At 61.3% G+C, this 14,521-nt stretch overlaps 1 protein-coding gene across 5 annotated transcripts in view; it reads right to left on the bottom strand.

The window, feature by feature from the left end:
• Positions 1-2,207: 2,207 nt before the first annotated feature.
• The window catches only part of PAK4 (p21 (RAC1) activated kinase 4), a 46,538-nt gene continuing 34,224 nt past the window's right edge, over positions 2,208-14,521 (bottom strand). For 4 of the 5 annotated variants that reach the window (XM_067720955.1, XM_067720956.1, XM_067720958.1 and 1 more), the window contains 9 exons: positions 13,711-13,784; positions 12,129-12,386; positions 8,849-9,310; positions 8,216-8,656; positions 6,717-6,850; positions 6,365-6,491; positions 5,123-5,248; positions 3,734-3,868; positions 2,208-3,210 (listed from right to left, as the gene is read on the bottom strand). In XM_067720955.1, coding sequence (XP_067577056.1) covers positions 3,055-3,210; positions 3,734-3,868; positions 5,123-5,248; positions 6,365-6,491; positions 6,717-6,850; positions 8,216-8,656; positions 8,849-9,310; positions 12,129-12,332 — 1,785 coding nt within the window. In that variant the 5' untranslated portion in view covers positions 12,333-12,386; positions 13,711-13,784 and the 3' untranslated portion in view covers positions 2,208-3,054. The remainder of the gene's footprint in view (positions 3,211-3,733; positions 3,869-5,122; positions 5,249-6,364; positions 6,492-6,716; positions 6,851-8,215; positions 8,657-8,848; positions 9,311-12,128; positions 12,387-13,710; positions 13,785-14,521) is intronic. The other variant, XM_067720959.1, reaches the window with a different exon arrangement.

Genomic DNA, 14,521 nt, shown 5'->3' on the forward strand with positions numbered 1-14,521 from the left:
TATCAACTTTATAGTTTACCTTTCACGGTGGTTTTTTTTTTTTTTTAATATTTATTTATTTATTTATTTTGCTGCGTCGGGTCTTAGTTGCGGCACGCGGGATCTTCGTTGCAGCATACGGGATCTTAAGTTGCGGCGTGCAGGCTTAGTTGCCCTGTGGCATGTGGGATCTTAGTTCCCCAACCACGGAACAAACCCACGTCCCCTGCATTGGAAGGCGGATTCTTGACCACTGGACCACCAGGGAAGTCCCCACGGTGATATTTAATCCAGCTAGGGAAAAACACTGTCAAAACAGAACTGAGATAATAGAAGGTTTTCATATTTCTACTGTTTAATCCTCAGCCGCTGGCCAGAAGTAGCAATTGAACGTGTGAAATGTGGCTAGTGCAACTGAGGGACCGAATGCTTAATTTTATTTCATTTAATTTAAAAGTAAATAGGCACATGTGGCTAGTGGCTACTGCCCTGCACAGCACTGATCTCGGGTTCCCTTTCATTGTATTCGGTAGGGATTCAGTTTTCTTTTTCTTAATAAAATGAACCAATTTCTTCAACACTATTATTAAACAATCTATTTCCCCCCTTCAATTTGCTCCTGCGTACACTTGGGCCTGCCTCTGGGTTCTCTGGGGTGAAGCCTGGCGAATGTAGTGACTAGCAGGGATGGCGGATCACGATTCTACAGAAGTGTTTTTTTGTTTTTTTGGCTTTTCCATGCAGCATGTGGGATCTTAGTTCCCCAACCAGGGATCGAACTCGTGTCCCCTGCATTGGGAGCGTGGAGTCATAACCACTGGACCGCCAGGGAAGTCCCAGTAATAGAAGTTTTAATTAGACACACAGTCGTCCAGAATAAAGACTACATTTCCCAACCTCCTTTGCTGCTGGGTGTGGCCACGTGACTAAGCTCAGGCCAAAGAGGCAATGGTGAAAGCTTTGGGGTCACTGCCCTTTAAAAGGAAGGGGTGTGCCCTCCTATTCACGTGGGAGAGGTAACAATCCTAGGATGGAGGAGCAGCAAGATGGAAGGAAGCTGGGACCTTGCTGACTGGGCAGGACTGAGTCCCCCACTCCTTGGCCTCTTATTGAGAGCAACTGTAGATCTCAGTGGTTCTCAAACTTGAGGGGGCATCAGAATGAGGCTTCACACTGCGATGGCTTCTCCTGCTGCAGAGCAAGGGCTCTAGAGCGCAGGCTCAGTAGTCGTGGTGCACCGGCTTAGTTGCTCCGCGGCATGTGGGATCTTCCCGGACCAGGGCTCGAACCCGTGTCCCTTACATCGGCAGGCAGATTCTTAACCACTGCGCCACCAGGGACGTCCTGTACTATGCTTTAAATCTCTGTGTTTATCCATCTAGATCATGTGTGTACTTGGCCAGGCTGACACAGAAACAGTGCCCGGATCCCTGGGGGACTCAGGGCCTGTGGAGAGGGGTGCTGTGGGGTAGGGGCTGACAGTGGGGGCGAGGCAGGACTAGGTCGGATTCTCTGGCTCCTCTCCACACACTTCCAGCCCACAAACCAGACTGAGGTCCCTGGTGCCGGTGACGCCTGGAGGGCTCTGGGAAGGGGGTCCCCTCCTTGGTCTCTCAGTGTCCCCAGGAGGCCGCTGCTGCCCCGACACCTCCCAGGGTGCTGGGAAGGACATACGCCGAGCCCACACTGGCCTGGGGCAGTCACTGCCCAAAACGCAGAAGCAGCGCCGTCTCCTGTCAGCCGGATTCTCTCCTCTCCCTGAGACCCGGCCTCAGCCTGGAGGGCAGGACATGGCCAATGGAATATTTCTGAGGCTGGCAGCTCCAGGTCCATCCGTCTTAGCCGACGCCCCAGCAGCCCATCTGCCTGTTGACCGGTTTCCTAACATCAGCTCACCAAGGATCAGTTCCCACCCACTGAACGCACTCCAGACAACCTTTAAAATAGGTTTCCAGCAAACTGCAGACTTGGCAAACTGGTCATCATGGCACATGGACTGGTAAACTGGCTGCTTCCAGGCCTGGGGGGCATCAATCCAGCCCTGTAACCGGCTGCTTGGACCTGGAACTCCCGCCCACCCACAGACACGGCCCTGGCCCTGAACTGGGCTGGAATCCTGGGGTCAGCCAGGCCTCCCTCCCAACCCTAGAGCCCCTCCCCATCAATTCTCCCCCCAAGACGGCCTGGACGGGGGTGGGGGGGGCCTCTATGCACACTGCACACACACAAAACAAGAAACTGGTTTAATTGTAAAACTAAGTTGAGGGAGGGGCGGGCGGGGCTGCGCTGAGGGGGCAGGAACCCGATTCTTCAAGCAGTGGTCCTGTCCCCGGTGCCACCCCGCGGGACAGGGACCATCCGTCCCCAGATGGGGGCTAGAGTGTTATAAAATGACAATATAAATAGACTTCTAGAAAAGAGGAGGCTGTTCCAGGTGCAGTAGTCATGTTCTGCAGAGGCTGGGGGTGGGTGGGAAGCCCTGACCCCTGTCTCCGCATCCAGCCACAGAGAGGGGTGTGGGGCGAAGGGAAAAGGCCACTCTTCAGACATTCATGATCGACCCCCACAATGGCTCAGGGGGGAGGGGCTGTGGATCAGGCGAGGTCTCAGAGACACGCACTCGCAGGCTGGAGGACAGAGGAGCTGGACCTTCTACATGCACACATGCGTGTACACACACACACACACACACGCGTGCGCACGCACACACACACACACGCACACACACCTCTTTCGTAGTGTTGTCTCCACCCCTGGCGGCCCCCACTGCAGGTTTCCAGTGATGGGAAGGCTGCCCGTCCTTCCTGGAGACAGGACAACACTGGGGCGGGCCTGTCCCAGAGGGTTGGCGGGTCCTGGGAGCCTCGTGTGCTCCCACAAGTCCCTGCGCTTTTTTAAAAGTCCCAAAATCAAAACGGCAGTTCAGTAGTAGGGTCCCGCACACCCCCCAGCAAGGAGGGCAGAGCCATAGAGTGTCTCCTGGGCTGGGAGGGGCAGGGGCCGGCCCTCCACTGGCCTCTGGCAGGGCAGGGGTGACCCAAGGGGCTCTTTGGTTCAGGGTCAGGGCGCTGGGCCTCATCTGGTGCGGTTCTGGCGCATGAGGGGCACGATGCTGGCGGGCGGGCCCGCTTTGGCCAGGAATGGGTGCTTGAGCAGCTCAGCCGCCGTGGCCCGCTGTGCCGGGTCACGCACCAGCAGGCGGTCCAGGAAGCCCTTCAGGGATGGCGACACCTGTCAGGAGGCGGGCGAGAGGGTCAGGGGGTCTGAGAGCCAGCTCCACTGCTCACTCGCTGTGGGGCCTCAGTCTCGTCCTCTGTCAAATGGGCTGACAACATCTACTGCCTAGGGAGGGGGCAAAGAGGTCCCAGGAGCTTCGCCCCAGGGGCTCATTCCCTCCCCATTTCCAAGGTTCGGCAGGACCCTGGCAGCAGCTGGGCCCTGGAGGCACCCCTTTCTCACCAGGCAATTCCTTCACCACGAGGGCCCCTCTCCTGGACCTGGCTATGCTGTGTGCGTCTAGCCAGGCCAGCCTAAGCACAACTTCTGGGATGTGGGGTGGTGAGGGCACAGAGTTTACACAGACACTCGAGGCCTGGGGGACGCGGGGGTGACCCAGCGCACAGTAAGCGCCACCTCGGGAGGGAGCCATCCATACCCCAGTGCTGCCCGCACCCAGCGCTCTGCTTGGGTTCGGGGCTGGGTGGAGCCCTGTCCCCCCTCCCCCACCTGCCTGCCGCCTGCGGGAGGGGCCCACCTTGTGCAGGTTCTTCAGTCGGGGTGGCAGGTTGTCCCGAATCATCTTCATGGCTTTGAGGGGTGGCTCATTGAAGTAGGGGGGCTCCCCATCCACCATCTCGATCACCATCACCCCCAGAGACCAGATGTCCACCTGCGGTGGGGACAGGGCAGCAGGGCTGAGCTGTGCAGGCATGGCCAGTGCTCGAGGGACACCCACAGAGGGATGGCCCTGGTTCTGTCTTTGCCTCTTCGCTCCTAGAATCCTTGGGCCCTGAACACCCTCGCTGATACCTAGCCTGCCGGACCCTATGCACTCCTCACCCAGGGAGCCCTCTGAAGGGTTCTGCCCACCCAGCATCTATCCCCTTCTTTTTTGCTAACCCCCCTCCTTCCCCTGGGTTCCTCTGGAGAACTCCCTCTCCCCTACTTCAGTCCATGGAGCATGACCAGGTAGCCTAATCGGCAAGAGTCCGGACACAGTAATTGGTTCAGGAACGGGCACAGGACCCAAGCTGAGCCAGTCACAGTCAACCCTGAGACTTCAACCAAAATATTCAGGAAAACAGTAGGGCTCATGTGATGTGTTCTGGAGTTGCCAGGGTCATGTCTGTGCTGACCAGGGGAGCACCTGCCTGAGTGAAGACTACAGGGGGGAAATTCTAGGGACCCACAGCTTTCCATTTTGCTAAATCCATTTGAGATAGTTTTGTCACTCACAGGCAGTCCTGATTGAGATGGTCCCTCAGAATCTCCTCCCAGCCTCCCCTCCCAGTGTGATCCCACTCCTGCCCGAGGTTCCCCCAAGATATGCTTCCAAGGGCACCTTGGCCAGGCCCTGGGTCAAGGCTTGTTGACTGTGGAGGAATCCTCAGGGCCACAGGCCACAGCTCAAAGACCAGGCAGGTAACGGCAGGGAGTGAAGCAGGTCAGTGCAGGCAATAGAGCTGGGTGGGGACTACGGCCAAGACGAAGGCGCCCCTGCACTTGCTAACGTGGAGCAGCCCCTCAGCGCCTGCTGACTGTTGCTGTGCGGGAATTTGGCCTCCACGTGGCCAGAGCTCTTGGTTTTCTGACAGAGGATAAAATTCAGACTTTCACGTGAGAGCTCTTTTTAAAATGCTCGCAAGAGCATCTTCAGAGCACGTCAGCCAGTTTGTGGCCTCTGCCCCAGGCTGACAGGCAGGGCCAGGGCCAGGGCCACTTCTGCTCAGCATTCTGTTCCCAGCTAAGCACTGGCCTGGCTCCAAACTAGAGCCCAGTCAGCAATGAGTGCACGCAGCCATGCCTACTTCTCCCCCAGACTGTCCCCAGGGACTGAGCCCCCTCACCCCCAGCACTCTGGCTGTTCCGGACTGTCACAGCGTAAACCAGTGCCGAGCGGCACGGCCGGCCACCTCTGGCTCACCTCTGGCCCGTAAGGGAGGCGGGAGATGAGCTCCGGGGCCATCCAGTAGGGCGTGCCGACCAGGGACTTCCTCCGGGGCACTTCCTTGCTCACCTGGGCACAGAACCCAAAGTCCGACAGCTTCACCTGCAGCAGGACGTAGGCAGTAGGGTCAGAGGTGCTGGTGGGGGCGGGGTGAGCAGAGGCATCTACCTAATTGATTCCTTGGCCTCGGACGCGCTGGGTCTCCACGATGCTGCCCAGAGGTTAGAGCCTCTGGGGAGCTCTGTCGTCTCCTGGCTGGGGCCCTCAGCCGTGTCACCTGCCCAAGATCGCACCATCTGCCTCCGTGACAGGGTCTGCGCTGGGGCTCTCGGGGGAAGTGGCCCGAGTCCCAGGGGTACCAAAGGCTGGGCGGGGACTTGACTGGGGCTGGCTCCCAATGCTGTGCCCTGGGACCCTGCTTCCCGGCAGGAAGCACACCTTCAGCTGGCAGGTGTCCAAGGGGGGTACAAGGGGACACAGCCTGCCTCTGCAACAGCTACGTCCCCAGACCAAGGATTTATACCTTTGCTGGAACCGTGGGCCCTATCTGGACTCTCGAGGATGTCTGTGGACCCTCCCACCCCCAGAGAGCATGCTGACACATGTCCCCCAGACACATCTGCAGACATCTTTAGGTGTTCGTGGACCCCAGCTGAGACTCCCGGTGACACTGAGCCTTCCCCCCACCCCCCGCCTCTGCTGACTGGCGTTAACGTTCCTGGGGGAGGGCGGGCAAATCACCAACAAGAATTTGGTGAAAGTCAAGGGCCCCCTCCCACTGAAAATCATGTTCACTCTCGGAATATAAACGCAGGTTTTGGTCACTGTGAGGCTCACCCATGGACCTCAGACTCAGAACTTCAGTCCAGAAGATGGGAGACAGCACTGGAGTCCACAGCCCACGCCTGGATGCCAGGCTAGGAGCAGGTTCTCACGTGGCCGAGAGGCTGGCCACCCAAATGGAGTCTCCCCTCTCTGGGCCCAGGGCTAGCCTACAGTTCCCAACGGCCCGTGCTGACAGCAGAGCCCCGCCAGCCTGAGCCCCTGACCGCAGGGGCAGAGGCCGCACTCACGTGGACCCCGACTCTGGACTGCTGCCCAAGGAACGAAGGAACTTACTGCTCCTCACGTGACTGCACTCGGGGGTCAGAGCACACCCTACCAGCAGAGGGAGAGCTGGGCAGAGGCGAGGGAAGGCCAAGCCACCCCGTTCCTCACCCTGCCATCGTGGGTCAGCAAGATGGAGTCGCTCTTGATGTCCCGGTGGATGACCCCCTGGGCGTGGAGCACGGACAAGGCCTGCAGCACGGCCAGGCACACGGCGGCGATCTGCTCCTCGTTCATCCTGCGGGGGTGGGTGGGTGAATGACGGGGACAGACAGGGCCCCGCCCTGGGGTTTAAGGGGGACACAACACTACCCTGGGCTTTGAGGGGGACATGGCCCCACCCCAAGGGGTCTGGAGGGGGCCAGTCCTATCGTGGGAGAGGTCTGAGGGGGCCCAGGTCCACCCTGGGGAGCCAGGGGAGACAGCAGGCTGGCTGTCACAGGGCCCAGCTGTCCAGCAGTACCTGGTGTGGGTGACGATGTCGGTGAGGGCGCCTCCCTCCAGGAACTCCATCACCACCCAGAGCTCGTCCCCGACCAGGTAGCTGTTGTACATCTCCACCACGTTCTCATGCTGGTAGTCCCTCATGATCACCACCTGGGCATGGGAGGCCGGGTTGGCGCAGCGGAGGGAGGACGGCCAGGCCCTGCCACCGGAGCCCTCCCCCCTCCCTCTCAGCCTGGGTGTGGACCCTGCCACACTGCGGGTCTGCTTCCACCCGTCACTCCTGCTCATTGGGGTCCCCCTGGGCTGTCCTCCCACGGCCAAAGTCAAGAGACCTCAAAGGCAGCGTGGGCCTGACGTCTGCACTCTATTCCAGGGGTGCTCCCGCCCCGCACACACCCCACACTTCTGACGCTGGTCTCTGACCAGCCCTGAGCTGGGCCGCGAGTGGCTCTGATGGCCAGGCTGGTGTCGGGAGAGGGAGCTGGAACGAGGGCGTCTAAGCACAGGGCTGAGACCAGAAGGCCAAGCAGGTACTAGGCAGGCCAGATAAAAGGCAGTGGGGGGTGGGGGTGGGGGAAGAGATTTCAGGGGCAGGAAGGCCTAGCAAGGCAAAGCCCCATGGAGCTGGGGGAACACGATGCTCACAGGGGCCACATTACACTGGGCAAAGCCGAGGAGTGTGGAGAGGCCAGGAGGCAAGAGCTAGAGTCTGACGACCCCGGATCTGACGTCCTCCTGGGATTCCTGCATCAGAGGCCGGGGGCTGCTCCCAACACAGATTCCTCTCGGGAAGGAGCCAGGGGTCTGCCTTTGCAACATGCTCACTGGTAGTGAGCCCCTCAAGGGCCAAAGCCTGAGGTCAGACAGAAGCGAGGCCTAGATGGGGGCGGATCTCAGATGCACGGCCAAGAGGCCAGGCCTTTGTCCTGAGGGCACCAGGGGGCGCTGCAAGGGGCAGTAAAGGGGTGTGTGGCAGCCCTTTGGCTGTGGTGTGCGGAATGCCCAGGGGGCAGGGCCGAGCAGCAAGTGGGCTACATGGGGACAGGAATGGGGATGGGGGAAGGAGTGACAGGCTCAGGGCTGACAAGCCGGGGTGGGGGCCAGGGAGGTCCAGAGCTCCGGCCTGCGGACAGGAGTGGCGGGGCCTCTCTGAGACAGGGAACCAGGAGAGGCAGGTTTGGAGTACACGCTTCGGGGCCAGAATGGGACTTGGTGGGTATGAGGGGCCTGGAAGGCACGCAGAGGGTGGGGCTCAGGGGGATTAAGGGAGCCTGGAGCTGGGGCTCGGGGCCTGGCCAGGAACAGGACAGCCGTGGCCATGGGTATCGTGGGGACAGAGGAGACAGCCTGGGGAGGTGTGACGAGTGAGGACAGGAGCCGGGCCCAGAACCCAGCCCTGGGGAACCCCGTCCCCGAAGGCCCTTTCCCCTCCTCACCCCTATGGGCCCTCAAAGACCACGGGGCGGAGGAGCCCCAGGAGGCGAGGTGAAGGGCGGGGGCGGGGCAGCAGCCCACCTCATTGAAGAGCAGCTCGCGCCTCTGCTGCTTGCGCAGGTCCATCTTCTTGACGGCCACCAGCCGGCCCGAGCTGCGCACGGTGGCGATGCACACGATGCCCGTGGAGCCCTCGCCGATCTTGATGAAGTTGTCCAGGTAGGAGCGAGGGTCGCCGGGGTCCACCACCAGTTGCAGGGCAGCCCGGAACTGCTCGTGGGACACTCGCTGGGGTTCCCGCTGTGGCGAGCGGGGTCCGGGGGGTCCGGGGGCGGGGGGTGCAGGGGGGGCGGCGAGGGTGCGGGCTGGAGGGGCTAGCTGGGGCTCGGAGGCGTGGGGGCCCAGCACTCCAGGGCTGGGGGGGCCATGGGCTCGAGCCGGGGGCCGGGAGGCAGAGGAGGACTGGGGGACGGCCAGGCTCCCCACCGATGGCCCATTGGGGGCCACGTTGTGAGGCTCCCCCTGCAACAGAAAAGAGAGGCGGCTGTCAGTGGAGGGGCCAGAGGGATGGGGACCCCGGCTGTGGGACAGACACATGGTGGTCAGGATGCAGATGGACGGTGGGCTGGGCACAGGTTGGAGTCGGTGGGTGGCAATGGGGAAGCTCCAGGCAAGGGGACAGTGGGGTGGTCCTGGGGCAGGGGGAGCAGTTACCTGGGCGCCCCGGGATGGGTGGTCCGTGTCGGCCCGTGGGTACGTGTTAAAGGGCCGGCCAGCTGCCACTTTCGCCCCGCTGGCCAGACCGGCAGGCTGGTAGGGGGTGCCGACGTCAGGCCCAGAGAGGGGCCGCTTGTCCCGGGAGGACTCCTGGGGCCCCCCTGAGCCCTCCCTGGAAGACTTGGGCCTCTTGTCCGGCCCCACCCGCCGCCTGTCTCCACTGCTGCCACCCGCCTCGCTGCGCCCGGCGACCCGGCCTTGACCGCCCGCCTTCTCTGGGCCCCCTCTGGCCGTGGTGGCCTGCTCCACGGGCATCCCGTTTTCCTGGCGGGCACGGGCGGGTGGCGGCGGGCTGTCTCTCCGCAGGGAGTTGGAGCGCGTCACCGACATGTTCTCAAACTCGTCGAGCAGCAGCGTGAGGGCCCCATCCTTGGCGCCTTTGCTGCCCCGCACGATGGTCTGGGGTCCGGGGCAATGGCGGGGTGGGGGCCGGGCAAGGAGGAGGGGGACACAGGACGTGTATCCGACACACAAGGACAGGACAACACAACACACACACAGAGACAAGACAGAGACGGAATGAAGAAATGCCATGGGTGATGACAGGGCGGGGCGGCAGGGGGGCGGGCAGGAGCAGGGAGGCCCCTGCTGCCCCTCCCCCAGCACCTAGCCTTGGGTGGTAGGAGGGGAGCGGGAGGAAAGCCTGCCCATCCGACAGGCTGTCGCCCCCCCCCCCCGTGGGCTGCACCCGTCTTTTTCTTGCTCTCCGGACTGGGGGGCGGTCCCTGCCCTGTGGGGTGCAGGGGAAGAAGGGCAGAGACTATGCCACCCCATAATCAGTCCTGGAGAGCTGCAAATTACAGGATGCTGGGGCCGGGGCCCAGCTTGGCAGTTCCTCCCCTGCAGCCCGCCAGGGCTGTTAACTCCAAACCACGCTCTCTGTTCCTCTGGAGGCTGAGGGTGGGTTAACGGGAGAGTCAGAAAGGTTTGGGCCTGAAGTAGAGGTGCAGGAGTGCCCCAGGAGCAAGGCTGGCAAATGCGAATGCCTGTGTAAAGCCTGTCCTGAACCCACCCTCACCCGCCATGGCCACCACCTGATCCAGGTCACAGCCTCCAGGGTTCCCCCTGCCCCGACTCAGCTCCAGGCACATGGGCCTCCTAACTGCTCCTAAAACACACCGGACACACTCCAACCTCAGGCACTGGCTGTTCACACTGCCTGGAACGTCTTCCCCCAAGTTTGCCCTGAGCTCCCCTCCCCAACACACACCCCTTTCGGCTCTTTGCTGGAGGCTTTCGCTGACCGCCCGTGGTCTGAAACGCCAGCCCCTAACACTCCCTATCCCCCTCCCCTGCTTTCCTGTTCTCTAGAGTACTTAAAACCAGCTGACATAAAGCACGCGTACAGCTGTCCATGGCCTGCTCCCCCAGTGCAATGATCGGGAGGGAGGCCACGGTTTCCTCCTGTCTGTTTCTGTTCTGGCTGGTATGCAGAAGGTGCTCAATAAGTATTTGCTGAACCCGTGAGTGAGTGAGTAAGGCAGGCAGGCTGGGAGGAGGCTGAGGGGAGCAGAGCCCATGCCCCTCAGCCCTGTGCTGTCAATCACTGGCAGGCAGGGACATAGGCTGCCAGACATCCTAAAGCCAGAACCACTTCAAATGTGCAGAAAACACAGATCCCACAAAACCCTCCTACAGGCCGCAGTACCCCTGTGGGGCCAGCCCCTGCCCCCGGCCTCTCCCGGGCTTGGCTGCCAGCCTGGGGCCCAGCGAAGCAAGGGAGACACCTGGTCAGGCTTTGGTGCTGGAATAAGAGGTCGAGAAGTCCCTGGGGGTTGGGGGAGGGTCTGGGAGGACTAGGGAGTTTCTCAGCCGAGGGCAGCAAACACAAGCGCCCACAGGGGCCCCAGGAGAGTGCCAGCCCGTGTGGCACCTTTGTGTGACTTAAGGTGCCCCTTCCTCCCGGCAGACACAGTCCCAGGCAGGGCTCGTGGCTGGCAGGCCAAGCAGCGGCTAGATTTTAGGAAGCGCCCTAGTGCGGGCATAACCAGCAGACAAGCAGCCACAGGGCCGGGTAGGGGATGGAACTGAGGTGGGCTGGGTGGGGCCTGCGGGCCCAGAAGAGCTGGCACCCCGCCTGCGGTGGCAGCTGCCCCTCCAGTGGCCCCAGCCGATCTGTCAGGAGAAGCCAGAAATAGAGATATGGATGTGAAGCCTCTTGCTTTTTTAGGCAGTGGCAGAGAATTCAAAGTATCCAAAAGCCCCCTGCCTGGGGCACATGAACGCCTCAGTGGGCTGCCAGCTGGAGACCCTGGGGGAGAGCTTCCGCGCCCCGCTGGCCTGGGGCGGGGCAGGATGAGTCAGCCCTGGGCCTGCCCCCTGGCGCTGAGCCTGCTGACCAGCCGGCCCATCTCCACCCCTCCGAACAACCCGGGTTGCGTTCCCTGGCCCATGGCCCTTCCTGGTTCCCACTGCCCTTCGGATAAAGTCCGTGCTCCGAGGCCGGCTTCGCAGGCTGCGGGGTGCCGCATCCCCTGCCCCCAGACCAGCCTCACCATAGGCCACGCCCGGCACTGGGATCACGGAGACAGGAAAGGAGTTAAGAACATGGGCCTTGGAAACGGACCTTGATTCAAATCCCAACTCTGCCCTTTTGCTCAGATGGCAGGGAAAAAACCCAAACCAAAAACCCCCAATGCTTCATGTGGGCCGTTTCCTCCACTAAAAGCCCTGCCTCTCCACCATTTGCCCCAATGACTCCTCCTCATCCTCGGCCCTCAGGGCTCAGCTCCGGTGTCACCGACTCCAAGAAGCTGGCCTGGACCCTGGGGCTGGTCAGGAGCCCCCTCTGGGCTCCCCCAGCCCAGCCCTGAGCACTTGGGGCAGTCGCCATGAGGGAACGAGTCTGTCCCTCGTCCTGAGATGAGAGCCCGGTGAAGGCCCAGGACAAGTCTGTGGTGCTGGGGACCGGAGCACAGAGCTCAGGGCGTGAGGCTCCAAGGACAGGAGCACGACTTGGGGCTGGTGTGGGGGACTGTCGGAGGGTCAAGGTCAGTGTAGGGTTCTCAGCAAGGTAAGGGGGGCATCAGTGTTGAGGCCAAGTGAGGGATCAGTGGGTGGAGGGGTGAGTGAAAGGTGAGGACTGGGGCGTGTCTGTGTGGAGGTCAGCAAGGGAGGGGGAGGTGTTGGCCGCAGGGTCAAGTGTGGGGTTGAGGGCTGGGGTCACCCCAAGGGGGTTGGTGTGGGTCAGGAGAGGCGGTGGTGGGCACCAGCATACCTTGGGGGCCCCAGGCTGGATGGAGGTGATGCAGGCGGGGTCGATGAGGGGCTTGGGCCGGCGAGCTGACTCCTCGATCAGGCTCTGCCACTGGCGGGGCAGCCCCGTGAACTTCTGCTCGTGCTGGTCGAAGCCCGTGTGCACGCGGTGCTCGAAGTTAGACGGTGCCGAGATCTCAACCCGCTTCTTCTTCTTCCCAAACATGGCGCCAGGCTCTCAGCGTGGTGAGGGTGCAGAGTTGGGCTCCTGCCGGCAGGCCTGTCGGAGGGGACGGCTCGCCAGAACGTGCTATTCTCCTCGATCCTCTGGCCCCGCCCTGGTCCCATCCATCCTCCTCTCCTCCCTGGTCTCCCCACTCCCCCCCGCCCCCTTCCCAGTCTGTCCCCCACATGCAGCCCAAGGGACCCCGTGAACACCCGAGTCAGGCCCCTTGCTCAGAGCCCTCTTGTGGCTCCACCTCACTCAGGGGAGCTCAGTCTTCCCGTGGCCCGCCCCACACGACCTGCCCCATCACTTCTCTGCTCTCATCTCTCCCTCTCACTCACACTGGCTTCCAAACCTCAGGGACTTGCACTGGCTGTTCCCTGTGGGGAATACTCTTCCCCAGTATCCACACACATGGTCCCCTCCCTCCCTTCCTTCACAGTCATTGGTGACTCCTTTCCTGAACACCCCAAGAAAAGGAGTCTCCATTCCCCACTGTCCTTCCATCACATTTCATAGCATGTTTAACTTCTGGAAATTCTGCTGCTCAGTCTTGTGTTTACTAGTTCAGTGTTTAAAACCCCCATCACTAGACTTTCATGCCCCAGGCCAGGTCTCACCTGCCCAGTTTCCTGGCATCCCACTCCCTTGTCTCGGCCACGCCCAGCACACAGTACGTGCTCAGTGACTGGTTCCTGAAGGCCAGCTGACACTATCCCTGCTTTTCCAGCCTGCATTCTGGGCTGGAAGCACCACATACCTTTGGTTACTTGTTCAACAAATGGTTACCAAGCCCCTGTCCTATGCGTGACCCCTAGGCAGCCTTACTGCTATATGCCCACTTTACAGATGAGGAGACTGAGGCTCAGAGGAGGGAAGTTCCTCACCAAGATCAGAGCGGGGAAAGAGCCACTTCATAACAGATACTAACAGACCAAACAGTCCCTGTCTTTAGGGCCTGTGGTCTCCAGTCCTGTACTCAGAACAGCACCGGCACAGAGTAAATGCTCAATGAGAGCTGATTTAAAAACCAAAGGGGCCGAAGAGGACATGTGTGATGGTGGTGTCCCATAGGGGGACCAGAGAAATGATGGGTAGGGGAGCCAGATGGCCAGAGTGCAAATCTCTCTCTGTCGCCTACTACGTGTGACCTTGGGCAAGTGACCTAACCTGTCTGTGCGCTGGATCAGCCCCCACAGGGCTGCCGGGAGGATTAATGAGTTAATACGAGCAGAGCTGGGTGCAGGGCTGGGACACGGAGGGAGGGCCCCGTCGGCATTTGCTCTTCTGATGATTAGGATGACTCCTAGCCATGTCTGGGGAAGGGGGCCCAGGTGTTGCCCCCCCAGCCCGCACATGGGCCCTGAGTCCCACAGACCTGGTTTGATGCTGGCTGTGCTAGAAGTGCCCTTGGGCACGAGACGTCTCCTCTTGGGGCTTCGGGTTACTCATCTGTAAAGTGGGAAGAAAACATCATTTGTCCATTATTCGTTCGTTCATTCATTCAGCAACAACTCACTCCTTTGTGTCCAGCCTTGCGCTGGTTGGTGCTAGGGATACTGCGGTGACTGAGACAGCCCCTGACAGCCCAGAGTGGTCGGTGCTGGGGTCACAGAGTGCCAGACCCAGCCTGGAGGGATGGCAGGCGGGGGATAAGGGAGGTTTCCCAGAAGAGGGCCCGTGTGAACGAAGACCCAAAGAACTAGGGGAAATGCACTGGGTGGGGATTTCTGTCTGGTTCATGGCTGGCTCCCCAGAGCCTGGCACAGTGCCCAGCACAGGGTCGGCCCCAAGCTCAGTGAGTCTCGTGACCTAGCAAGGATGCTTGCGTGTGTCTGGGATGTGGCCCCTGCAGCCCCTGGTTCCACTCCCGGCTCCTTTCGCGGAGCAGCTCTGTGAGGTAAGGACGAAGAGGCTGCCATCCCCAGGCCAGAGGTAGGGCCATCAGTGGGCAGTGATCCAGGGGAACCGGTTTGGCAGCAGGAGCCGCCTAGTGGGAGGCGGGTGGGGACCCAGCAGCCAACCTGCCTCAACTGGCCTGGGCCTCCCGGCCAGCAGGTGACCAGAGCCAGGGCTCCCCCAGGGGTCCAGTTTCCCTGCCTGCTCTGGGGTGGAACAGGCCTGGCCAGGGTGAGGGGCCCTCTGCCCCAGCCCGTTCTCTACCCTGCAAGCCAGGAGCGCCTTCAGCA

The sequence above is a fragment of the Pseudorca crassidens genome, chromosome 20 (genome assembly GCF_039906515.1).
Source record: "Pseudorca crassidens isolate mPseCra1 chromosome 20, mPseCra1.hap1, whole genome shotgun sequence".
Classification (NCBI taxonomy): Eukaryota; Metazoa; Chordata; class Mammalia; order Artiodactyla; family Delphinidae; genus Pseudorca; species Pseudorca crassidens.